The following is a 27,399-nucleotide window of genomic DNA, read 5'->3' as shown; positions in this document are numbered from 1 at the left end:
TCTGGCAAAAGATGACTTGAAATATTTTTAAAAATCGTTGTAGAAGGGAATTAATGCAAGTTATAAACATCTCCCTAGGTCTAGGAGATGCTGTAATATCAGACAACTTTTTGTAGAAAAAATGTGTGATAAAGGATATAAATGAATCATTTAAGACATAATGGAAATTTTAAAAATTAGCTTCTTTGGTCAGACACACAGATAGCACATACATACATATGCATGCTCAGTTGTGTCTAACTCTCTGTGACCCCATGGACTGTAGCCCACCAGGCTCCTCTGTCCATGAAATTTTCCAGGCAAGAATATTGGAGTGATTTGCCATTTCCTACTCCAGGACATACATACATACATACATGGCATAAGCTCAGAAACAATTGATGTAGCACAGTGCATGATCGATTGCTTATTTTTGTGAGAATGTACTAAGGTTTTTAATTCAGTCCCATGTATGTAGAAGCCATATTTATTTGATTTTTAGTGTTTTAATTTCTTTTGTTTTTCGTTTTTAATGTATTTAAGAACTATTTGCAGTTATTCATGTTGTCCCAGAGTTTTATCTTCAATGCTCTTCTCATACTGCCCCCCCCACCCAGATACCAATTCAGTTTCTTTTCATGTAAGACCTAAAGGCCTATTCCTGATAATGTCTTGCCAGGAAATGGGCTCTAGCTTATAAAGTTTTCTATTTCTGACTTGTTTCTGTCATTTTTAGATTTTTTCTAACCAAAGCATCCAAATTAGGTTTATGTGCCTATCCTTTCTTTGAGTCATACCCAGCTTCATGAAGAAAAAAATTATCAAGACAGGAATGCAACACTGTAAGCATTCTTTAGGAATTACAGCATCATAGACTTTTTTGAACTTAAAGACTTTATTGAACCTTCATTTTAAAGATGAGAAAATGGAGGCTTGGAGACATTCTAAGTGATTTGCCTGAAGTGGCATGTCAAATCCGTAGCACCTGGAACTCAAGTTTCCTTCATGGTTGGTGGTTTAGTCCCTAATTTGCATCCAACTCTTGTGACCACATGGACTGTAGCCTGCCAGGTTCCTCTGTCCGTGGGATTTCCCAGATAAAAATACTGGAGTGGGTTGCCATTTCCTTCTCCAGGGGATCTTCCCAACCCAGGGATCGAACCTGTGTCTCAGGCATTGCAGGCGGATTCTTTACCGCTGAGCCGCCAGAGTTATTCACAAAGAAATTCTTCCCACTGATTTTTTTTGTAAAGATTTAGATTCAGTTATATATTTTTAACATCCAGTCTACAATGCTTTCCTTTTTAACCAGTTTTTCACAAAGAAACTTTATAGATAGGATAACTACACAAAAAAGTACAAACTATAGTCTATGAGTTATATAAAGTATGGATTAAGTCTACCAAAATTAATTTTTAGGATCTAGAATTCTGAAATGATGACATTAATTACTTTTTAATTGAGGTGATAAAAATGTCCTTTTGATATATGAGTTTTGAGTCTGTTCATGTTTTAATGAGTTTAAGCTGTTAGCTTATTTGTATTTCAGTTTAAAATTACTGTTTCTTACTGAATCTTGGTTAAAATCATTATAATTATTTCTGAAATTACTTAAAAATTTCTTTAGTCTAGACCATGTATGTGAAACTGGGAATCTGACTAAAACCTATTACTTATGCTGAATCATGGATTTAACGATTTTTTTTTATTTTTAAAAAATGTTGTCTAGATAACACAGGTACTTAGAAAATATTTTATTGATCATCATTGCTATATAAATATAGGCCTACAGGATTATGAAGCTGCTCTTAAGATTGATCCATCCAACAAAATTGTACAAAATGATGCTGAGAAGATTCGGAATATAATTCAAGGAACAGAACTAGAATCTAAATGACTACAAGAAGCAACTAGGTATTGTTCTAAGTTTAACAAAATAACTGGAGGCATTAGAAATCTGTGCATATTATGGCTGATTATACAGAATCACTTTGTCTTTAGTTCCATAGAGGGCAGAGTATTATAAATCTGTAGAAAATGAAATGTTTGATTTGAATGTTTTTTTAATAAGTAAGTCAAAATAGGAATAATTATTTAAATTATTTGTTTCATATTACTACAGGATTTTTTTTGTTACTGAATTCAGCTTGCCCTTATAACTAACAATATATTTGTTGATGTGATTACCAGGACACTTACTGATTCATTTTTAACAAGAAGTTTAAAATAAAGGATTATGTTTATAAAATATTTTTGTTTGTATTAAATACACAATTTAATTGTCTGAATGCTTGGCCTTGGTATAATCAATATTGATGTTTCCACTTAGTTTCCAAATGCACAGAACCTTCTTTTAAAAGAATACTGCTCCACTACCTGTTGTTTTAGGTTTGACCACTTTACCTTAGTATTATAAAACAGCTGTTTGGAAAACTTATCTTCACCTGTAGGGAGTGTAGCCAAAGCATGGATCATATCTTATAATACTATCTGATGATGATTTTTCTAATAAAATTGTTTTCTAGTACTGTCAAGTATACCAGGAAAAAAAAAATAAGACAGCAAAGGTGAAAATGTTAAAACATTGTGATACCGGCATGGATTGCACCACCAGTTGTGTTGTGTCACTTGATGATGCAAGTATTAAGCAAAACCAGCACAGCTTCCCTTTTGCATCTAACAGTTGTCACAATTCTCTGTGATTATATTTAGGGTTTTTTTTAGGGGGAAAAAACCCACAAAATTTTTAGGAGTAAGTTTTACAGTATTTGGTCATCAGATGTCATTCAAGTAGATCATAAAACAGTCTTTTTTTTAGAAAAAAGATGTAATACTATTTTGAATATGTAAGTATGTATGTAAGTATATGTAAGTAAGTATACATATGTAAATATGTAAGTATATGTAAGTAAGTATACATATGTAAATATGTATCCTAGTTCAGCAACCTTGAAACTTTTACTTCTATAAAGCAACTCTTGATAACTTCTGTAGCAGTCCTGCCCAGTTATCAGACCTTCTGGTGAGGTAGGATTGCTTTTTCTTACAATCAGCCCTGGTTTGTTTTTATTTTTAAAAATAAATGTGACCAAAGTAAAGGTGGTTCTCTGGGAAATGGAGTCACCGTAGACCCAGAGATGGAAGTCTCATGTTAACGGTGGCAGAGATAACCCATCAACTTAGGTCCCAGAATGACTTTGCAAATTAGATCTACTTACCCATCCTGAACCAGTTGTCTGTTATGTGGGAGAAAAATGAACTTTTAAGTATGAAAAAGCAAAAAAGGTGGTTCTTCTGTATATCATGTTCCAGATTGACATTCAGAATACTTTAACCAACCAATACTTTAACTAGTCTTTTCTCAGGCTATTCCTATTGCAGGAAAAACGGGGCATGAGAGGATGGTCACGTCCCGGGTCTCAATGAGTCCCAGGGACAGGCCGTCAAGTGAGGTTCTTTGGCTTTGGGCAGGAAAGAATTCAAGAGCGAGTCATAGTAAAGTGAAAGCAGGTTTATTTAGAGATGCACATTCCATAGACAGAATACAGGTCACCTCAAAAGGTGAGAGCTGTGCCTGGGTATGGGAGTAGTTAGTTTTATGGGCTGGGCAGTTTCATAGGCTTACTGAGTGGGAGAATTATTCCTACTATCTTGGAGAAAGGGCAGAGATTTCCAGCAACTGGGCCACGCCCACTTTTTGGCCTTTTATGGTCTTCCTGGGAACTGTCATGGCGCTTGTGGCTGTATCATTTAGTTAATGTATTACAGTGAGCATATGATGAGGCTTAGGGGCTACTAGTAGTCAAAAATGTTCCACTATCTTAGACCTAGTTGGTTCTAACCAGTTTTTTCTCTATCCTCAATGACTGTGGCATTCTTTTAAAGCCTGTTCCCTTCCCTCCTGTCTCATTCCTGTTACATCCCAACCAGAAACAAAAACCTGGGCCCAATAGTTACCCTAAGCGCAAAGGATCTATTTTTGAAGGAGGTAGAAGGGAGTTTTAAGTAGTTAGTTATTATTTTTGACCCTATCCTGTAAGTCTTGGTTTAAAAGCAATAGATACTCATTTGTATTCATGAACTACTTGACCTTTTTTGAGCAAATCTTCTGTTAAGGGACTTTTGTCTTAGACTGAAGTAGTGATAGAGTTAAATTAGAGAGATGCACATTCCCATTTCATTTGTGATAAAAGCATGCTTCCCAAATAGAGATATCATTAAAACTTAGAGTAAAAAATTGTTAAAAGGAAAAATTATTATGGTAGTCCTTAGACATGACCAAGTCAAACAGGGAAAGATTTATTACTTGCAGCAAGTAAGGAGAACACTGGGGACTTTCCCCCAAGCTCCAAAATTGGGGAAGTTTTTGCTAAAGGTGCATCCATATTCATGAAACACCCTGAGCAAAGAATTCTCTTTGGAGTTGGCAAAGTAAACAGAGTTCCAAGCTCTAGTTGATTGAAGTTAAGAGTGTCAGAAAAGGTCCAACATCATCATCCCTTAGCTTCCAGTAGATCTGGTGGTTGAGCCCTGGTTGTTGTTCAGCCGCTAAGTCATGTCTGACTCTATGTGACCCCATGGACTGCAGCACACCAGGCTCCCCTGTCCTTCACTGTCTCCCACAGTTTGCTTAAATTCATGTCCATTGAGTCAGTGATGCTATTTAACCATCTCATCTTCTGCCGTCCGCTTCTCTTCCTGCCTTCAATCTTTCCCAGCATCAGAGTCTTTTTCAGTGAGTCAGCTCTTTGCATCAGGTGGCCAGAGTATTGGAGCTTCAGCATTAGTCCGTCCAATGAATATTTAGGGTTGATCTCCTTTAGGATTGACTGATTTGACATCCTTGCTGTCCAAGGGACACTCGAGTCTTTCCAGCACCACAGTTCGAAAGCATCAATTCTTCAGAGCTCAGCCTTCTTTATGGTCCAACTCTGAGCCCTGGAGGGGGGTTAAATTCTTCAAAACAACTCAAGAAACTGCTTCAGGCTAATCTTTACCACTGAAAGAAAGAAAGTGAAGTTGCTCAGTCATGTCTAACTCTTTGCAACCCTATAGACTGTAGCCTACCACAATCCTCCATCCATGGGATTTTCCAGGCAAGGGTATTGGGTTGCCATTTCCTTCTCCAGAGGATCTTCCCAACCCAGGGATCAAACCTGGGCCTCCTACATTGTAGGCAGACACTTTACCATCTGAGCCACCAGGGAAGTGGTGTTACCACTGAAGCCGACTTGGAAGTCTTTATTATCTGATTTGTTATCTTTGCTGTTGTTCCTTGCCTGATAAGAGTGCTTTGTTCTTTTGTTCCTGTAAGATCATTGTTATCAAGACTGGTTCAAGGTCAAGCATTGTGACCAGGCTTAGATCACAAAATGGTTTAGGCCTCAAATGACTTCTCTTTTGTCAAAAACTGTATCTGGTTTTTTTCTCCAGGGACCCCCTACCCCATCTGCTTACGCAAGGACGAGGCCTGATTAAAAAAGTGGCTCAGAGGAGCCTGTTTAGAGTTTGGTCAAGGAAAGACCACTTGGCATTGGTAAGCCAGGTTTTTTCCAACACACCTCATCTATGTGGAGAATAAAGGGAAAGGACTTTTGCATATACTATCTGGGGGAAAAAGTTGGTATGTGGTCTCCTAAGAATCCTGAAAACAAGGGTGTGTTTCATTATGTTACTGAATTGATCTGCCTCAGTCTCACTCTCAGAGACCCCCGAGCACCCTCAAGACTGACTCATCTGCAAGGATCAGAGTCATAATAACCAGGCTCAGGAGAGTAAGTAAAACAGATTACATACTTATTACTAATGCAATAATCAGAAATTGACCGAGGATGTTCATGGTCATGGTAGGTTAAATGAAAATTCATTTCTCTTTATAAGCAGATTTGATATGGTAAATCATAAATTTGCTTGACAGACATGGACTCAGAACAAGGATAATTACTTTAATGAATGGACTATTTCATGGCATCATGCATCCAGTTCTACATAACAAGCTTCCTTTTTCCTAAAATGTTTAGGCTAATTCCCTTTGTTTACAAGCCTTAAGACATACTTCACTATAACTAACTCTCTTGTACTAACAATAAAACCAGGTTAACTCTTCAGGTCATGACAAGGTTACCAGTATCATCTCTTTGAGATGTGATTTTCCTTTTTTTTTTTTTTTCCTATGAAAGAACATTAATAGAGGAATTTATTTAGTCGATATTGTGATTCCCCCTTATAAAATGTTTTAAAGGAATGTGACTCCTAAGGCCATCTCTTTCTTAAGACACTCTCTTCAGGGAACTGCCTTTTTTTTTTTTTTTTTAAGGTGCTACTTTTGACAGTACTAGAACACACTTCATTTTAGCCTTTGCATGACCTAAATAAGCATGGTTTTTATTTAATAAATGGACTGCCTTGTATAGTACCTAGAACATAATAAACTCAGCATAATTTTGAACTATTATATGTAGTAAAAACCAACATTATTTGGTGAAATATATTAATTAGATCATTGATGGGGTTTAGTTTATAGCTAAAAGAGGAAAAAGACCTAAATAAACTGGTAAAATATTCCTTTGGGAAGATAAGCCTTTAGTTTAACTTAATGCTCTATTTCTAGAAGTAATCAGTCAGTGAAAGTGAAAGTGCTAGTCACTCAGTCGTGTCCTACTCTTTGTGACCCCGTGGGCTGTAACCCACCAGGCTCCTCTGTCCATGGAATTCTCCAGGCAAGAATACTGGAGGGGGTTGCCTTTTCCTCCTCCAGGGGATCTTCCCGATGCAGGGATTGAACCCAGGTCTCCCTCATTGCAGGCAGATTCTTGACCAACTGAACCACCAGGGAAGACAATCAGTCAATAAATGGAGGTAAAACTTTAAATATTCTGATAATTGTGTAAAGGTAGGAAATTTTTCCTAAAGTATGTGAGTTTTTAATTTAATGTGCTTTAAATATTTTCCAGGAGAATTGATTGTTTAAACTGTTACCTGAAGTGGAGTCTTTCTTTCTGGAAAAATTACTGAGTATGTTTATTTTTTACACTTTGCTGCTGCTGCGTCGCTTTAGTCGTGTCCAACTCTGTGGGACCCCATAGATGGCAGCCCACCAGGCTTCCTGTCCCTGGGATTCTCCAGGCAAGAACACTGGAGTGGGTTGCCATTTCCTTCTCCAATGCATGAAAGTGAAAAGTGAAAGTGAAGTCGCTCAGTCGTGCCCGACTCTAGCGACCCCATGGATTGCAGCCTATCAGGCTCCTCCGTCCATGGGATTTTCTAGGCAAAATCTGGAGTGGGGTGCCATTTCAAATGTACTGCTTTATTTGGTGTAGCTCACAAAATAAATGAATACTTTACAGTCCATATTCCAATGCTTTTATTTTTAGCTTGTTCTTATGTATCCTGGTTCTAAGTATACTATAAATTGATGGATAATTCTGTGTCCATCCTGTCTATATGTTTGATTTTATACACTCTACTTTTTTTAGTCCATGTTACAGAACATTACTCTGCAGTCATCTTTAGCTACGTTTTCTCTGTGGAACTGATTACTGTGGGTGAGAGATTCTCAAAATGTGCTTCCATCAAATACAAATATGCTTCTTCTTTTTAAAAAGTAACCTTTGGCCCCCACATATATTTCCAGCTATTACCCCATCTCTATATTCACTGTACAGAAAAGCTACTAAAAAGTTTTTACTTCTTGCAGGCTCTCATAAACCTGTTCTAGTACAGTTTTCCTCTCTACAACCCCACTGAAATACTTCTTGCTGAGGCACCAGTTATCTCTACATTGCCTAATCAAACCCTCAGGTCTCAGTCTATGTGTTAGCTTCCAAGATAGTTTCCCAAAGCTGGGTCATTCCCTGTTCAGGAAACAAGTTCCTTACTTGACTTTGGAGTATCACAGTCTTCCTCGTTTCTTCCTACTTCACTAGTTACTTCTTGGTCTCATTTGTTTATTCCTTGTCATCCCCCTGACTTCTAAATGAGTTGCCTAAAGATTAGTCCTTTGGTCTTTATTCTGCCTACACTTTGTTATTTTATCTCATGATTTTAAATAATATCTTTGTGTGAATATTGTTTAAATCGATTATATTCAACTTCTTCCTTGAACACCAGACTAGATATTCAGTTCCCACAATAACTTGACTTTCTCTTGACTTGCTTCAGGGGCATCTTCAAATACCAACTGATCAGACACTCCTGTACCTTAAATACCTCCTTGTCCAAGCACTCTTCCTCTAACCCTGTGTTAGTTTTTCCCTATAATTCTTTTCACCTGGCATGTTGTATACATACATATATATATATATATATATATATATACACATGTCACTAACATGTAAATAAAATATTTACATAAGTAAAATTTATGTAACATAAATATGTAAATGTTGTACTTATATGGGGGCTTCCCTGGTGGCTCAGACATTAAAGAATTTGCCTGCAATGCAAACCCAGGTTAGATCTCTGGGTGGCAAAGATCCCCCTGAGAAGGAAATGGCAAACCATTTCAGTATTCTTGCCTGGAGAATCCCATGGACGGAGGAGCCTGCAAGCTACAGTTCATGGAGTTGCAAAGAGTCAGACATGACTGAGCAACTAACATACATACATGAACATAAATATTTATGTGTAAATATGTACACATTATGGTGTTGCTATTAGTTACTCAGTCGTGTCAGATTCTTTGCGATCCCATGGACTGTAGCCACCAGGCTCCCCTATTCATGGGATTTTCCAGGCAAGAATACTGGAGTGTGTTGCCATTCCCTTCTCCAGGAGATCTTCCTGAGCCAGGGATCAAACCCTAGTCTCCTGCTTTGCAGGCAGACTCTTTACTGACTGAGCCACTGGGGAAACCCAACATAAATATTTATGTGTAAATATGTATACATATAAGCCAGTGAGGGTGCTCATGATAGCGCCTTCTTCAAGGGCAATGCCAAAGAATGCTCAAACTGCCACACAATTGCACTCACCTCACATGCTAGCAAAGTCATGCTCAAAATTCTCCAAGCCAGGCTCCAACAGTATGTGAACTGTGACCTTCCAGATGTTCAAGCTAGATTTAGAAAAGGCAGAGGAACCAGAGATCAAATTGCCAACATCTGTTGGCTCATCAAAAAAACAAGAGAATTCCAGAAAAACATCTACTTCTGTTTTATTGACTATGCCAAAGCCTTTGACTATGTGGATCACAATGAACTATGGAAAATTCTTCAAGAGATAGGAATACCAGACCAACTGACCTGCTTCCTGAAAAATCTGTATGCAGGTCAAGAAGCAACAGTTAGAACTGGACATGGAACAACAGACTGGTTCCAAATCAGAAAAGGAGTACGTCAAGGCTGTATATTGTCACCCTGCTTATTTAACTTCTGTGCAGAGTACATCATGAGAAATGCTGGGCTGGATGAAGCACAAGCTGGAATCAAGATTGCCAGGAGAAATATCAATAACCTCAGATATGCATATGACCCCACACTTACGGCAGAAAGCAAAGAAGAACTAAAGAGCCTCTTGATGAAAGTGAAAGAGGAGAGTGAAAAAGTTGGCTTACAGCTCAACATTCAGAAAACTAAGATCATGGCATCTAGTCCCATCACTTCATGGCAAATAGATGGGGAAACAATGGAAATAGTGAGAGACTTTATTGTTTGGGGCTCCAGAATCACTGCAGATGGTGACTGTAGCCATGAAATTAAAAGATGATTCTTGGAAAAAAAGTTATGACCAACCTAGACAGCATATTAAAAAGCAGAGATGTTACTTTGTAAACAAATGTCCATCTAGTCAAAGCTTTGGTTTTTCCAGTAGTCATGTATGGATGTGAGAGTTGGACTATAAAGAAAGCTGAGTGCCAAAGAATTGATGCTTTTGAACTGTGGTGTTGGAGAAGACTCTTGAGAGTCTCTTGGACTGCAAAGAGATCCAACCAGTCCATGCTAAAGGAAATCAGCCCTGAATATTCATTAGAAGGACTGATGCTGAAGCTGAAACTCCAACACTTTGGCCACCTGATGTGAAGAACTGACTGATTTGAAAAGACCCTGATGCTGGAAACATTGAAGGAGGGAGGAGAAGGGGACGACAGAGGATGAGATGGTTGGATGGCATCACTGACTCAATGGACATGAGTTTGAGTAAGCTCTGGGAGTTGGTGATGGACAGAGAAGCCTGGTGTGCTGCAGTCCATGGGGTTGCAAAGAGTCAGACACGACTGAGTGACTTAACTGACTGACGTACACATATTTTACATTTATATATTTATACATGTAAGTAAGTATTTGTAAATATTTCTGTATCTTGTTGCTCAGTTGCCCAGTCATGTCTGACTCTTTGCAACACCATGGACTGCAGCCTACCAGGCTCCTCCATCCATGGGATTTTCCAGGCAAGAGTGCTGGAGTGGGTTGCCATTGCCTTCTCTGTCCATGAAGCTAGGTGCCTAGAAGTCCCTGGACTTTAATAGACACTGAATGACTACTTAATTGCATTCCAGACAACATGCTTGATTCCATGATACTCATCCTTCTTAAGAATTTTAGCAACAGCAGCAAAACAAAACAAAAAATTGCCTAACCACCTATCATAGTAAGGAACTTTTGGTTACCCTCTAGATTTTACATGTTAAAAAGTTGACTTCACTTGCTACAAATCAAGCACCTACAGTGAATGAGTAAAATGGTTTGTATAGTTTATGCCAAAGAAGTCTGGTAAACTCAAATTCTGTTGCATCATTCGCCTGGAAATCTTGTGCAGTGCCTTGATTTTTGATGTTTCAGAGGAAGTTAACAAAGTCAATCTTTTTTTCTATCCTGTGCCCATATCATATTTTGGGATATTTGAAAGAATTTCATGAGGCTGGAAAGTTTGAGCTGTTTCCTAAGATTCAACTTTTCTGTGTCCAACTTTTCTGATCCCCTAGTGACTCACAAGATTATTTTTTCTAATTGACGTTAATATCCTGAACCTGAAATCAACAGGGAAAAATAAGAACAGTGATTCTGTTTTTTTCCAGTAAAGGAGTTTAGTTCCAATTGAACAGGCAGTTTCAACAGATGGCAGCTGAAATATATCTCTGTGTAGTGTAATTTCAGAGTTTAAAGAATTGTATAGGCTATCATTGGAGAAGGAAATGGCAAACCACTCTAGTATTCTTGCCTAGAGAATCCTGTGGACAGAGGAGCCTAGTGGGCTGCTGTCCATAGGGTCACACAGAGTCGGACACGACTGAAGCAGCTTAGCATGCGTGCATGCATTGGAGAAGGAAATGGCAACCCGCTCCAGTATTCTTGGAGAATCTCAGGGACAGAGGAGCCTGTGGGCTGCCATCTATGGGGTCGCACAGAGTCGGACACGACTGAAGCGACTTAGCAGCAGCAGCAGCATAGGCCATCATCTGTCACTGCTCATGCTCTGTGTTGAAGATGTATCAGAGTAATTGCATTTGTGAAAATGTGCAACATTCTTACACATTTTCATTCTTTCATATATAAGATTTCTTTTTCCTGGACTGATCTTTCCTTTGATTTGGCTTTACCTTCTCTAGGATGTTTCTTTTGACCTCCTTGTCTCTGTTTAAGCCAATTCTGTCTCTGTGTCTGAAAGACCTTTTATGTATTTTATATTACATAAATTATCACACATTATTAATTTGCTAATCTCATTTCCCCCAAATATTGTTTATGAAACAATAAAACAAACTCTCTTTCCTTTCTGTGTTCACTTTACACATTTGTTGTTGTTTAGTTGCTAAGTCATGTACGAATCTTTTGTGACCCCCATGGACTGTAGCCTGCCAGGCTCCTCTGTCCATGGAGTTTTCCATGCAAGAATACTGGAGTGGGTTGCCATTTCCTTCTCCAGGGGATCTTCCTAACCCAGGGATCAAACTTGTGTCTCCTGCATTGGTAGATAGGTTCTTCCCACTGAGCCACCAGAGAACCCACTTATTTTGAATAGTGCCTGCCATAAGTAGGTGTTCGATAACTGAATGAAAAATTTTCAAGTCCTCTCTTCCACCAGCTTAGTAGTGAGAACTAACATTTCCCCAGGTTCTAAGCTATTAGTTGAAGTAACAGAAAAGTAAGAAATTTCTCATCAAAATCTTGTTCAATTCAGTTTTTCTAATTAGAATTCCTGTGTTCCTTTGTCTGGGTAAATATACTCAGTAGACAAGTTGAGATCCTGCAAACATTTTGAAGTTTTGGAACTACATGAGCTAAATAAAGCTAGGTATAATAAAATGCTTTCTACCATTTATTCTGTTCTGAACACATTTTTATTTAAGAAGTCACTGTCATTCACTTATCAGTTGAAATGCTTTATTTGTCAAAGGTATTTTTAAAAATTACTTCAAGGCTTTTAAAACTCGTTTTTCCTGAATACATTTTCTCTTTAAGAGTAACATACTTTCATAGAGTGTGTTGAAAATTAGGGAAATCAAGGGTTCTTGTTCTGTCAGGTGCAGTGTTTAGAGTATTATTTTGATAAAATCCAGTCGCTCTGATATGACTAGAAAATACTTGCTCCCTTGGAGTATAATAGCAGGGGAAAAACTGTGGCATAGGTAAAAATTCACCGTAATTACTTGAATTGGTTTTATACATGATCATCTTAGGTTTTGATAGTGAGGTAGTTGTGTGGAGTGTCTTTGGATCCAACATACATGAAAACACTGGATTGCCAGGATTCACACAGGGGGGCAGTTCAGGTTTCATTTCTGTGTCTGAATTTGAAGCTGAAGTGCTTTTCTTATCCTAAAAGATAAATGCATAAAATAATTATCAATTACACAGTTATGAAAAAAAGAAAACAGAATTATTTAAACTAAGCCCTAACCTTTTTTATACAACTCACAAAAATTGACTGAAAAAGATCAAAGACTTGAATGTAAGATCTGATACCATAAAACTCCTAGAAGAAAACACAGGGGAAAAGGTCCTTGGAGGTGGCCTTAGTAATGATTTTTGGATATGGCAACAAAACTACAAACAACAAAAGCAAAAATCAACAAGTGTGGCTACAACAAACTAAAAAGCTTCTGTACAGCACAAAAATAGCAGAATGAAGAGGCAAACTTGGAATGGGAAAACATATGTGCAAACCATGTATCAGATAAGGGGTTAACTTCTAAAATATCTTAAGAACTCATACAATTCAGTAGCAAAAAACCAAGCAATATAATTAAATAATGGGCAGAGGAGCTGAACAGACATTTCCCCCAAAGACACATAGATAACTAACAAGTACATGAAAAGATGTTGAACATTCGCAGTCATCAGAGAAATGCAGACCTAAACCACAATATGATGTCACTCCACACCTGAAGAATGGCTATTATCAAAAAGTTAAGAGAGAATAAGAGTCGAGAATGTGGAGAAAAGGGAACTATTGGTGGAAATGTAAATTGGTACAGCCACTATGGAAAACAGTGTGGAATTTCCTCAAAAAACTAAAGATAGAACTACCATATGATCCAGCACTTTCACTTCTTAGATATCCAAAGAAAATGAAATCACATCTTGAAGAGATATCTGCACTCCCATGTTCATTGCAGCATTATTCATAATAGCTAAGACATGGAAACAAGTATCCATCAACAGATGCATGGAAGGAGAAACACACACACACAGAATGGAGTACTATCAGTCATAATAAAAGAAGAGCCCTGCCATTTGCAGCAATATCAAGGACCTTGAAATCATTATGTTAAGTGAAGTAAATCAGAGAAAGACAAATGTTGTATGATCTCACATATATGTAGAATCTTTAAAAAAAAAAAAAATCAAACAGCAGAATGGTAGTTATCAGGGGCTGGGTATGGGGGTAAATGGAGAGATGATTGATGGTCAAAGAATCAACTTTTTTCACAACTTTCAGTTGTAAGAAGAGTAAGTTCTAGGGACCTAACATACAGTATGGTTACTGCCATTAACAATACTGTATTTGAAAGTTTGAGAGTAGATGTTCTCACCACACTCACACACAAAAATTTTTAATTATGTGAGGTGATGGATATATCAGCTAATCATACTGTGTTAATCATTTCACAATATATATCAAAGCATCATGTTGTACCCCCTAAACTTACACAAATGTTATATGTCAGTTATATCTTAATAAAGGTAGAAAAACAGAAGAAAACAAAAACTTAGTCCCATCTACTCTCCTTTTGGGAGTCCTTTTCTCTTGAGGACATTGAAGAGTAGCCATTATATTATATTATAATGGCTTCCTTGGACTGCAAGGACGTCAAACCAGTCACTCCTAAAAGAGATCAACCATGAATATTCATTGGAAAGACTGATGCTAAAGGTGAAGCTCTAGTACTTTGGCCACCTGATGGGAAAAGCCAGCTCATTGGAAAAGGCCCTGATGCTGGGAAAGATTGAAGGCAAAAGAAGAGGCCAGCAGAGGATGAGATGGTTAGATAGCATTACTGACTCAATGGACATGAACTTGAGAAAACTGGGAGATAGTGGAGGACAGGGAAGCCTGGTGTGCTGCAGTCCATGGGGTCACAGAGAGTCAGACACAACTTAGTGACTGAACAACATATATATATATATATATATATATGTATGTATGTATGTATATATACACATACATATATATGTATGGGCTTCCCTGGTGGCTCAGATGGTAAAGAATCCATCTGCAATGCGGGAGATCTGGGTTCAATCCCTGGGTTGGGAAGATCCCCTGGAGGAGGGCATGGCAACGCACATCAGTATTCCTGTCTGGAGAATTCCCATGGACCGAGGAACCTGGCAGGTTACATTCCATGGGGTCACAAAGAGTCAGACATGACTGAGTGACTAAGCACATACATATGTATATTAAATTTATATATATTTCAATTATATATGTCTATACAGAGCAAACTTGTCAAAAGTATATACAAGATAAGTTTTAAAAATCCCATACTAGAACTATGAGAACTTATAAAAATGTGTAAATTATAGAATAAGATGCAATAGATCATAGTTCAAAGAGGACGTACAGTTGAATTTGAGTGAAAAAAGAACAAGATAAACAAACATTCAGCAATCTGAACCTTGTGGATCTTTGCTTTGTGTATTAAGCAAATAATTCCAAAACAACTAATTACAATTGTGGTAAATGCTATGAAGAAAAAAAAATTCAAGGTATTTCTGAAGACTCAGGGAGGTTCTAATCTAGTGTGAGGGCCTAGGAAGGCCATTCTGGTGAAGTGTCGTTGAATCTAAGACTGGAAGGCAAGGAAGGAAAAGATAGAAAAGGGCACAGAGAAAATGCATGGCCCAAGTGGAGTGAAAATGGCTCAAGATGAGGGGAGAGGGGCAGGGGCAGAACCTGAAGGGTCTGGTTGACTGTGTGAGAAGTTTGGATCTTTATGGTAAAAGCAATGAAAAGCTATTGAAGAGTTTTAAAGAGAAACATAATTTTTAGGATGATTACTTGGCTGTCAGAGCCTTGAATGGATGTGGAGAGGAGCTTCAGTAATCCATGTGACTGATGATGATGATTTCTAGAAAGATGATGGTACAGAGAGGCTAGGAAATAAATTTGAGACATATTTTGAAAGTAGAATGCATAGGACCTTGTGACTGATGGATGTGGATGGAGAGGAAGAGGAACATATCAAGAAGACCCCCAGATTTATGGACAAACATTTGGGTAGATGGTCATTTGCTACAATTTGTAACTAACATACATAATAAATTTAATAAATATTCAAAATAATTTAGCTATTTGGGGGAGGAGTGAGCAAGACAGTAAAAAGAATGAATACAAAAGTGATATTTTCTAGCACATGAACATAACATGCTTTATCTTCAGTAAAGTCATGTCCATTAAAATCAACAAGCTTCAATCATGAAGGTGAAAGAATTCACATGGAACAGACTATATGGACCTTATTTATCACTCATTCAACAAATACTGAGTACCTACTGTGTGCCAGGCATTGTTAGATGCTGGAAAAATAGTGATTAAAATCTGAAGTTCTACATTTTATTGTATAGGAGATAAGCACATAAGAAACCACCTCAATAATGTTGGGAAATTGGTTAGTTATTTTTAAAAAAGGTAGGTCTTCGCCTCCAAAATTAGGTGTCACCAGTTCTAGGCTCTGATGTTGCCAGTAATAAAAGCTGCGTGACTTTGATGAAGTTGCTTTGCAAGGATTCAAATTCTTTGTCTATAAATACAAAACAGGAGATGGATTAGACAGGTTTGTTTCCTAATCTGAGGATATAGATCAGATCAGTCGCTCAGTCATGTCCGACTCTTTGCGACCCCATGAATCACAGCACGCCAGGCCTCCCTGTCCATCACCAACTTCTGGAGTTCACTCAGACTCACGTCCATTGAGTCAGTGATGCCATCCAGCCATCTCATCCTCTGTCGTCCCCTTCTCCTCCTGCCCCCAATCCCTCCCAGCATCAGAGTCTTTTCCAATGAGTCAACTCTTCGCATGAGGTGCCCAAAGTACTGGAGTTTCAGCTTTAGCATCATTCCTTCCAAAGAACACCCAGGACTGATCTCCTTTAGAATGGACTGGTTGGATCTCCTTGCAGTCCAAGGGACTCTCAAGAGTCTTCTCCAACACCACAGTTCAAAAGCATCAATTCTTCAGCGCTCAGCCTTCTTCACAGCCCAACTCTCACATCCATACATGACCACAGGAAAAACCATAGCCTTGACTAGACGGACCTTTGTTGGCAAAGTAATGTCTCTGCTTTTCAATATGCTATCTAGGTTGGTCATAACTTTACTTCCAAGGAGTAAGCATCTTTTAATTTCATGGCTGCAGTCACCATCTGCAGTGATTTTGGAGCCCAGAAAAATAAAGTCTGACACTGTTTCCACTGTTTCCCCATCTATTTCCCATGAAGTGGTGGGACCGGATGCCATGATCTTCGTTTTCTGAATGTTGAGCTTTAAGCCAACTTTTTCACTCTCCACTTTCACTTTCATCAAGAGGCTTTTGAGTTCCTCTTCACTTTCTGCCATAAGGGTAATGTCATCTGCATATCTGAGGATATAAGGGCTTTCCAAATGTAGCCATAGGAAAGTGATCTTCAGTTATTTGAAAAACATGAATGAAGAGTGTACATTTACTTGTGATAAGGCCCTTAAAAATGCATTCTGTGGGGTCCATGTCAGCAAAAAATTTTAGCAGTTTAAAAAAAAAACCCAAATTTGGCAATTTCTGAAATACTTAACATCTAAGTCCTTTCAGATCAGAATTTATATTATTATAATCTAACCTTATAGAGAGGTTGGCAGGGTACAGAGCGTGCGTGCGTGCTAAGTTGCTTCAGTCCTGTCCGGCTCTTTGAAGCCCTATGGACTGTAGCCCACCAGGCTCCTCTGTCCGTAGGGATTCTTCAGGCAAGAATACTGGAGTGGGTTGCTGTGCTTGCCTCCAGGGGATCTTCCTGACCCAGGGATTGAACCCACCTCTCGTTTGTCTTCTGCATTGGCAGGCCATCTTTTTACCACTGGTGCCACCTGGAAAGCCCCAGGGTACTGTAATTGTGACTTTTTAAGGTTGAATTAAATAGAAGGTTGCTTTTATGCATTAAAATTCTTTTTCTTTGAAGACTTTATAGTAGATTCTTGTGATTCATGAGGCTCAGACCCTTTAAGAATTCTAAATTCTTAAAACTAGCAAGCATAAAATCTCAGTTTCTCCAACTCTAAAATGGAGGAAAGAATATTGGCCACGTTGTTGTGTCAGGATCAAATTTGGGTCAGATTAGCTTGGTTTCTCTTAAAATAACCCAGTTCACTCTGAATTCCTGGGTGATTCCACTTGGTGTCTCAGCAAAATTGTTTCCCACTATCAAAAACCTATTTGTTTTGAAATCTTTAGTTCTAGTCTGCAAATGTGAAGTATTTACTCCACCTTCTTTTCTTTATAGCTTCAAAATTTAGACCTATATATTATTTTATATTCACATTTAATGGATCTAATTTGAGATACTAAAATTCATAATCCACTTGTTCACATTTGAAGAAGTATGATAGTATTAGGGGAGCAGCACAAGGCAAGAACTCTGTGACCTACATTTCAATCCTTTATCATCACTGCACCTTTGTTTTTATATTGTCTGTAAAACTGGTTAGAAAATTTTGCTATAATTCCTGTGGTTGGAAAGTGAAAGAAAATCAGATGTAAATGATACATTACTATATAAATGGAACCAATTTTTATCATTTTCTTTTTTGCAGGTATACCTCAATGCATATGCACCATCTTCCACAATTCAGTTCTGAAATTTACAGGTTAAGAACATTTACACTAGTATGCTCCCATTTACTAACACTTATTATCTTGTAGGAAGCTGGCAAAGCTGGAAATAAAACTCATCAGGTCTTGCTATTTATCCTTTTTAACACTGCTTATTAAACTGTTTTAAATATCCAGAGCAGAGACATTGGAGCAGAGTAAGTTGCCAGAATGTTATGGCATTCTGACAACAGGTCAAAATGTCAAGGTTCCCACTTTTCTTAAGTGCGAGGTGCTGCCTTGTGACTTGTGAGAGAAAGTACCAATCCTGATATAATTTATGGACACCAGTCAGGTTGCCCAGGGCAACCTCACTCACAGAGGTTGTGACTTTCAAATTACCCTCTACAATTGGCTCTGAAATTCAGATCAACTTTAACTCCACAATGTAATAGAGAAAACAGAATGTAGTCAAAATAGAAGACAAATGAGCTGAAAAATTTTGTTGGCATAATCTGTACCATACAATCTGTAGAAATTACTGTCCACCTACATCTTTTGTACCTCCAGAACAATTCAAAAATGTTGATGGACTATTAAATAAAAATATCCATTGCTTTTACTTTATATCCTAGGTCCTCACTGCAGCTTTCTTATTTAGGTTTAGCCCTCTTCAAATCTGATATTCTTGAAATGTGGAGTTCAAAACAGATACATTGAAAACAAAACAGCCTAATAGAAAGAAAAATAAAAAGATTACTTTAAATTCTTTACTAGATTACACACTGAGTCAGCGACTGTTAGTGAAGGATAAGAAGAAGGTTAATGAAAAATTATAAATGAGTCTTTTAAAATCAATTAAGTGCCTTGAATGAAATCTACAAATAAATGGTATTGGCTTTCTTACTAATTTAATACTCAGGCTCTCCCAGAATTAGAGAAGACTAGGCCACTTTGACTTTTGCAAGTCTTTTGTTATAAACACACATTTTTATAAAGATAAATAACAACAAGCCATTGAAATAATAAAAATGCCCATTATAGAAGCTGTAATTATAACATTAAAAGTGCTTTTTCATCTTTGGTTTTGGTTTCACAGTTGATATTAATCACAGTAACACCAAAAGCAAAAAATTCCTTAAAGCCTAATTTTTAGGCACCCTTTTGTTTCTCCTCAGGCCCAACCATCCTTCTTCATGTTAAAAAGAAAAAAAAATTGGCCACTATTAGGGACAGAGAATTAAACCTTAACTTTCTACTGTTTCTATCAACAGTGATATAAATGCATCATATTCTTTCGCCCCCTCATATCCTTTTTTGAACAAGACACAATGTAAACAAATGTGAATTAACAAGACACGTTTTTCTTGTTCAAAACCATCACCCCATTTTGATGTGGGGTATGAGTTGCATACCATCCCCAATCATCTTTATACCTTCAGAGGCAATTCCGGCTTAATGCAATGTATGTTACATCTGTATAGTCCAGTGATTGCCTACAAAAGTGGTTTTTTTGGAGCGTGGGTTGGGTGGGAATGCGAGGTGCCCAAAATGTATAGTAAAGAATACCAACAGTCAAAAACATCCAGCCCTCTGCCCAAACCCACCCAGTCGCACTCGGTCATTCTCGATGTCTTCTTTATTTTTTCCGCAAACGCAGTGTTTTCCTGCAGCTGATGGCAAGAAGGCCAGCGAGCACCGAGGGGACGCGGCCCTTTTTCTACACCCAATTAAAGCAGCAAAGAGCTGGTGAGCGGTCGGCTGGATCAATACGCATAAACTAATCTGCCTAATCCCAGGAGCGGCCCTCCAGGGTGGAATCCTGCCAAGAGGTTGTAGCAGCCCGTCTCCATAGTAACCGGTCGCGGCGCCTCTCCAGCGCCGGGGCCCGGATGTTGTCAGGATCTCGGCTGCGGGGCCCAGCTTCCAGCAGCTTCCCGGCGGCCCGTTGCACTCCTTTTCGGGAGTCGTAGTTCTTCACTCGGCCGCCGCCGGGTATGAGGCGCGGACCCGACTACGAGTCCCGGCATGCGCCGCGGCGCCCCGCCGGCCGCCGCCTCCCGGCTGCGGACGCCTGTGAGCAGGTTGTTTTTATGAGAGGCGTCACTGCTCTCGGAGTTGTGACCGCCGCCACCGCGACAGCCAGCGCCGTCGGGCGGAGGTGGCGCTGCCCCTTCAGGTAAGGTCCTGGGCGGGTTTGGACCCAGGGAGGTGAGTCCGCGCCGACTGTTGCGGTTCTTGTGTCAGTCGTCTGGTGGAGGTATTCGTGGGGTTTCAGCTGAGGGTAGTCTCGACCCTTAGGCTCTCGGCGTTTGCGGCCGCCTGGGTGGCCCCCTCAGAACGCGGGGCCGTAGCCCCCGCGGCGGAGCAGATCCCCACGCGTCCGGTCCGGTGGTCCTGCATCCTCGATTTCCTGCGTGCAGACGCGAGCGGAGCGCCGGGGTTGTAGGGGAGCCGTCGATCCGGGGGACGCACCCGCCTTCCTCCACTGGGCTGGCTTAAGGCTCTTCTCGGTCCTGATTGATGAGAATCCATATGGTAAGATGTTTTGTGCGTCACCCCGCCGGGTTTTCAGCCAGCCGGTCTTTTTTGGTGACGTTTGAGCCTTGTCATGCCAGGAGCAGAAAGATTAAATAATGCATTTGAGATTTCTGCTTGTGCGCCAGTCTGATAATCATCAAATCTCCCTATCTCTCCCCCCTCCCCGACCCTGTCCCGTTCCTAATCGATAAGCACCCCACGTAGCATCAATCCACACCGTGTCTTGAACGCGTTACCTGTTTATTTTGTTTCATGAGTCCAACTTTTTGCCATTGGGAGCGCCAATTTTGACGAACTCGGCCAATTAGGCACTTTGTTGAGCGGGTGAAATTGGTGCTGCTTCAGTCTAGCTTTATTAAGAAATGGAATGGAGCCTTCTTGTAGCTAGACTAGGTAATTATTTCAGTACCGCAAATTTTAGGAAATTTGCCTCCAGTAAGGTCACATCTACTGAATAGTACTTGAAACGTCATTATTAGTGCATCACTTCTTTGGTGTCAAGTTTGAATCTTATTAGGCCCCGCATTTCTCAGGGGGCTATTTATCCCATCTTGCACACTAGTGTGAAGGGTTTAACAATTCTTTTCTACGCTATGGTCATAAAGGGGAAGAGAAGGGAGAAAGTGAGGGGATTATTTTCAATAATTTTTAATCCTTTACCCCAACCTAAGGATTGGCTAAGAATTCTAGTTAAAGAATCCATTAAAAATCGCTCTCAAATAATATTTAAGCGTGTGGGAAATACTAGTTTTTATATGAAAATAGGTTAGAAAGTAGTGTAATTCTAATTTTGTTTACTAAACTATAGAATTAGAAGTGGTTATATGTGTTTTAGAAATAAGACTCAAAGGAGAGTCATAGTTATGAAAGTGATTAGATGATGCAACTACAATTTTTTTTTTACGCTTTCTAGTATTTTCCAAATTTTCTATAGGCAAAATTTAATTTAAAAAAAAGGGATACAGATAAAGCAATTCCAGTTATGTAAACTCTTTAAACATTAATTTTAAAAAGCAAGTAACGACAAACAACATAGGCAGAGCCCCTGTTACTGCATCCACAAACTATGAATAAGAAGTTTAAATGTAAGTTGGTTGTGGAGAAGTGACAAGAAATGCTTTGGTTGGACTGGAAAGGAAAACAAAACAAATATGACACATTCTCAGCATTTGTACATCTCATCTTGATCTGTTTTTATTTTGGACAGTAAAATCAAAGACAAAATTCCTTACTTTTCTTCAGTTAAGGCAGTGCAGTTTTGATTATTCCTGTAACTCAAGGTGACAAAGCATGGGCATGTTAATCTGAAAAGATCTGGATATAGCAAGATTTTTTCATTTATCATTTGCCAGTGGAAATAAAGAAGTTAAACATTATTGTAAAATAGGGGATGTTAAGCTTGTTTTCATTGAATCATTTTAAGCACTGTGTTTGATACGCCTGATATTTTGGATTATGTTTTTGTTTCATTTTCTATTATTATTATGTTGGATATGGATGGTATTTTGCATGTTTGGGCCACATTTTGTTTTCTCTTCTAAAGAAAGGGCTGCATTGTTCTTTGAGAAGAATAATCTATGTATTTTTGCAGTTATCAGTCTTGAAAAATTGGGGTTTACCTCAATTCCAAGTGGTCATTTATTCTTAATAAAATATCCATTCTAAAGCTTTCCTCCCCTCCCCCCCCCCCTTTTTTAAACTGTAGAAGTCATACTTTGTTTTCTTAGATTCTTTTCTTTGGAGCATTGTTTCTCTCCCCAAATTTCAGTTTCTTGTCAGTATTTTGTCTTGGTTTGTGTGTGTTTTGTGCCCTGTGTTAGTTCAATACCTTATTAAAAATTTGAGTTCCTTTACAGGGCATAAGAAACATTCATAATTGCTTAACTTGTCTGATTTACTAACTGGTTCTAGATTATAATATTGTATTTTTATGAAGGTTAATATTTAAAAAATTATGTGAGTTTGAACTGAGGTCTTAGAAGTAGTAGTTTCTGACGTGTAAAGAATATGGACACAGTGTAAGGCCTGTTAAGCCCAGAGTATTTTAAAACAGAAAATGCAGACTCATCTAACAATGTAGAACTAGTAGAGGCTGAATTGTTTTTGTTTTCATATGTGGTTAAAGTGAGGAAGTTGCCATATTATAAGTAATAACTTATATTTTCAAGAATCTTCTTTCTGGGAGTTGTTCAATTTTTGTTTTTTATTATAAATTTTTTTTGTAGTTTTTAAAGGTTACTTTCCATTTATTATTACAAAATACTGACTGTATTCTCCGTGTTGCACAGCACATGCTTCAGCCTGTCTTATACCCACTAGTCTGTACCTCATTCCCTTACCCCGGTATTGGCCCCCTCACTAGTTCTCTATATGTAAGTCTGTTTCTTTTCCTGTTAAATTCACTAGTTTGTTATGTTTTTTATATTCTACATGTAAGTGATATCATACCATATTTGTCTGACAGTTCTGCAGTCTTGATTAATTTAAAACAGTTAAAAAATATGAGTTTGTTTCAAAGGTCATGTTTATTGTATCAGATGAACTTGAAAAAAAATCTTAGAGTTCTAAAGTGAAATTTAGCTCTATAATGGGAAGATTGCAACTAACTGATTTGATTTAGAGGATTTTTTTTAAGGGTGTTTAATGTGTGGAAACCTGTGTAAGGGCTTTCTGAAGGAAGTATTAGCAAGGAAGCCAGAATCTAATTTTTCTTCAGTATTTGCCCATGAAGCACTTTACTAAAATCTTACTTCTGGTTCATGTTGCCAGCATGATGAAATGTGAAAAAAGAATTGGATTAGGAGTCAGAATGTTTAATGATGTTTACAGTAATTCAGTTTATGAATCTGTTGTTTCCATTTTTATGTTATAAATAATAGCCATTGCCACATTTCATGGCATATTCATGAAAATCAGATCTGATATAAAAATCATATTACTTTGTGTCAGAGTGATCTACCAATGCAAAGTATTATTGGCTTTTGTAAGTAACATTTACATAAAGCGTGTTATACATTAGAAATGTGATGACTTAATGTGATACACACTTTTGGCTGAGAAGTTTGATGGAAAAAAGTCAAATGAGACCTTCATTTGACTTTTTTGGTAGTGCTTTTTGCCTTTTACTAGGTCGAAGGAAACCTGGCCCCTTTCTGACTGTGACTTTGCACTCTGCTGCATTAAAGGTCCTGAAATTGCAGTGTGCTTTTATGGTTGGACCTTTAATTTTGGTTTTGAATTATTTTAATTGCGCATCTAAAGTATAAGGAAGATCATCAGTGTGACTTAACAGTAGGAAGTGAATGCTGTTTTTAATGTTCTAAAATGGTACTGTAAGTTGATTTCATGAGTAGTAAGCCTACATTGAATGTCAAATCCCAGGTCCTCCCAGAGATGCATGACGTGTGTGTAAGCATTTATCTTTGAGGGAGAGGAATAGTTTAGAGTTTGGACACCTCCTTCTGGGGACGTCAGCCCTGTCTGTATCTGACCATTGAGATTAACATCAAGTTTGGTTGACATACAGAGCATTCAAGTCTTTTAGAAACTTATAAATCAATTCTGAGGACTTCATGAGAACAAATATAAGTAAAAGTAACAGTGGGGGTATACTTAATTGTCTATTATGTACTTAAAAAAAATGGAAAACAATAAAAATATATAAAATCTCTTTGGGGACTTCTCTGGTAGCCCAGTGGTTAAGACTCCTTACTTCCACTGAATGGGGGCATGGGTTCCAGCCCTGGTGGGGAACTAAGATCCTACTTGCTGCTAGCATGACCCCCAAAAATAATCCCTTTGTTTCCCATCTTTCTGGCTTTTTTTTCCCCAACAGAAAAGTAGAAGAGAATTGTAAAAAAAAAAAAATTATGACAAATTATCTTTTTTGTGGAAAGTATGTTAAAAAATAATAGATATATGATTAATACATACATTTTAACAAGTAAAAACTTTTTTTTAATTGAGAGTAGAAGAAAACATCAAGCTATATAGTTCTACTTATTTATCTCTGAAAAGGGAAAAGGAGCCACCAGGGACTTAACAGTGTCCAAGTGAAGGCAGTATGGAGCTAGTCAAGCTTTTAGATTTACTCTTGGCTCTTTTAGCCTTTTCCAAAATTAAGGTGTAACAATTCTGGAAAGTTAGGATTCTTCTCAGAGTCGGAAAACCTGGTGGAAAGGATATTTCCATATTAACAAGTATCACAATTTCCTTCCAGCATTTTGAATTCATGTTGTTTACTACTTTATTTCAAACTTTTTATCAAAGGTGTAGCTTCTTTATCAAAGGTGGAGGCAAAAGGGGATACTTCTGTCTTCAAATATAGCAGTAGTTGCTTTTGTTTCCCCATTTGAAGGATATTACATCATAAAAGGAAACTTGTGAAGAAATTGTATATTGGCTCACTTCTTGCAGAATTTGTTTTGTAAATCAAAAAGTTAACCTGTATTATAACAGTATTGCTGCCTCCTTCTGGGGTGGATGAAGTGAAATTCTTAATACTATTCCTGTTGGAGACTTATCTCCAGATGCCTGTCTTTAGCAACAGATTTCAGTGTTTAAATGAAATTCACTCCATTAAAACTAGGAAAGCCTGTTTGCTGTGGAGTGGTTATCTTTGCATCCACTTAAAAGATGAATGTAAACAAGAAGAAGGCAGCCGTTGGACCCACATCTTGATCCCATAGTTACTACACTGTGGACTCTTCAAAGCTCTGGGTTATGTTCTTTTTTCTCTAATATTAGTTTTCCACAATAAACTTCTGATACCTCAGATATAAGTATTTTAATATGATTCCCTTAAGTCCTTTAACTTGTCCTGAAAAGACTGGTCCTCCAGAAGATGATTAGATTTTGTTTCAGTTAATCATTTACTTAATATCAGGCTGGTTTTTTCATTTTTAAAAATGTCCCTTTTCCTGCTGGTTATGAAGGTAATAAATAGCTTATTGAAATTTAGCAGACATATTGCATGTAATTTTATTTTTTTTTAGATTTGAAATACACTCTTTAAAATTTTAACTCATTTAAAGCATATAAATTAGTATCAGTAGGGTTTATTTTTCTTTAGCATATTAACCTGTTTAATCTTTGTTCATCATTTAGGTGTTAAAGTAATTTTGCTTCTCTTTGTGTATCTTTGCTAGTAATGTTGAACATTTTTCCTTATAAGCTAGTTTAATGTCCTCTATACATTGCTTACTCTTGTTCCTTGTTGAATTTTCTGTTCAGTTTTAAACCTTTCTTCTTACTGACTTATTGGTGTATTTTAAATGTTTTAAAAACTCTGTTATATATATGTTACAAATATGCTTAGTATTTCATTTTTACTTATATGACTTTTAAAATAAGTTTATGATTTTTGTACAACGGAAAACTTCTCCTATATAGTTTCTAGGTTTTGTGTAAAGCCTAGAAAAAGATTATCTTTAAGATTTTAAAACTTTTCGGTTTTGAGTCTTTTTTTTTTTCCTTGTGTTTTTATCTTATATGTTTAAATCTCTGGGCTGTATTTTTGCCAGGTGGTCTTAAGGTTTTATGAAGCCTTACATTAATAATGCTGAACTTGCACACGGCAAACTGGAGAAGTGACATCAATCTGAAAGCCTTTTGCAACATCACATTTATGAAGTCTAATTGAGATTATATTTCTGAGTGATGCAATTTGGCAAAAAAAAAAAAAAACAAAAAACAAAACAACAAAAAAAACCTTACCTGATTTCCCCCGCTTTGGGAGTCAGGAGAGAGAGAACAGTGAAATTTACTTTCTTTTTAAATTCAGAGGCGTTTTATGTGAAAATGGCTCTTATTTTTTGCATCTCTTTCATCCTCTACCTTTCACAAAAACCATAGAAAGCTTTTGTGTTGTTGTGAGCATCCAAAATGGCAGCCGGTACTTGAGTTCCATATGCAGGATTGCCTGTGAGATCTTTCTTCTCTTGCTGCTGTTTGGAAGCAACTTTAGTTTGGCCTGTACATGGTGAAAATATGCTGCAGGATTTATCTACTATAACAGTTAAAATGCCATACAAAAACTCAGTCTATTTCAAATAGAGAGTTTACTTGACCATTCTAGCCAGTAAGCTTTGGAATTAGCCTTGCTAGGGTGACAGCACAAAGGCCAGGCACTCCTAGGTTAGGCTTATTTATTGTCGGAGTTTGGGGGCTGAAATAAGGTTGACATTGTAGGTGGAAAAAAATATAAACTTCACCTTCACTTAAGATGAGACTATTTGGGAAAAAAGAAGCAACAGAGTGAAAGGTTCTCTCCCCTTTCCAATGAACAGAATTGAAGACTCCTTAATTCCCCAAAGAGATACAGTTCTTACCATTTACCTCCAGAGGTATTTGTCACAATACTTTTTAAAATGTGAATTTGTGCCAAATTACCAAAAAGCATAGTGACAGTAACAGTTTTAGATGCTTTCTTAGACTGAAAATCTTGGGAATTTTTAAGCTTTTCTGTTTCAACCCCTTAATTGTGGTGCTCAGTGATTTTAGTGACCCTACCACACTTTTGAAAATAGGAATAAAAAAGTTCATAATTGTGCTACATTTAACAGAGGCAGGCTTAAGGGTGGATCTGGACTTGAAATTAGACCTGTAGTTACATTCCTATTTCTGATCCTTTAATTCCTGATCTGAGTAAACATGCTTGTATG

At 37.7% G+C, this 27,399-nt stretch overlaps 3 protein-coding genes across 10 annotated transcripts in view; 2 read left to right on the top strand and 1 right to left on the bottom strand.

Moving 5' to 3' along the window:
* Positions 1–2,229, top strand: part of DNAAF4 (dynein axonemal assembly factor 4) — a 69,933-nt gene extending 67,704 nt beyond the window's left edge. The window contains exon 9 of one of the 2 annotated variants that reach the window (XM_025295628.2): positions 1,764–2,229. In XM_025295628.2, coding sequence (XP_025151413.2) covers positions 1,764–1,876 — 113 coding nt within the window. In that variant the 3' untranslated portion in view covers positions 1,877–2,229. The remainder of the gene's footprint in view (positions 1–1,763) is intronic. The other variant, XM_006074927.3, reaches the window with a different exon arrangement.
* A 10,053-nt stretch (positions 2,230–12,282) lies between these two features.
* Positions 12,283–19,941, bottom strand: C11H15orf65 (chromosome 11 C15orf65 homolog). Its single transcript, XM_006074928.3, has 2 exons — positions 19,804–19,941; positions 12,283–12,734 (listed from the first exon to the last, which is right to left on the bottom strand). The coding sequence occupies exons 1-2, from the start codon at positions 19,819–19,821 to the stop codon at positions 12,390–12,392; spliced, it is 363 nt and encodes a 120-aa protein (XP_006074990.1). The 5' UTR covers positions 19,822–19,941; the 3' UTR covers positions 12,283–12,389.
* A 296-nt stretch (positions 19,942–20,237) lies between these two features.
* Positions 20,238–27,399, top strand: part of CCPG1 (cell cycle progression 1) — a 41,778-nt gene continuing 34,616 nt past the window's right edge. Inside the window, exon 1 of one of the 7 annotated variants that reach the window (XM_006074933.4) lies at positions 20,238–20,375. Coding sequence is in view for 6 of the 7 variants with exons in the window: in XM_044925031.2 (XP_044780966.1) it covers positions 20,720–20,734 (15 nt within the window). In the remaining variant the exon portion in view is untranslated. Of the gene's footprint in view, positions 20,376–20,473; positions 20,735–27,399 lie in introns of those variants that run through there. The other 6 variants (XM_044925031.2, XM_006074931.4, XM_006074932.4 and 3 more) reach the window with 6 other exon arrangements.

This window comes from Bubalus bubalis, chromosome 11 (genome assembly GCF_019923935.1).
Source record: "Bubalus bubalis isolate 160015118507 breed Murrah chromosome 11, NDDB_SH_1, whole genome shotgun sequence".
Classification (NCBI taxonomy): domain Eukaryota; kingdom Metazoa; phylum Chordata; class Mammalia; order Artiodactyla; family Bovidae; genus Bubalus; species Bubalus bubalis.
The sequence above is the reverse complement of the archived record's forward strand: the minus strand, read 5'-3'. Positions and strand labels throughout refer to the sequence as shown.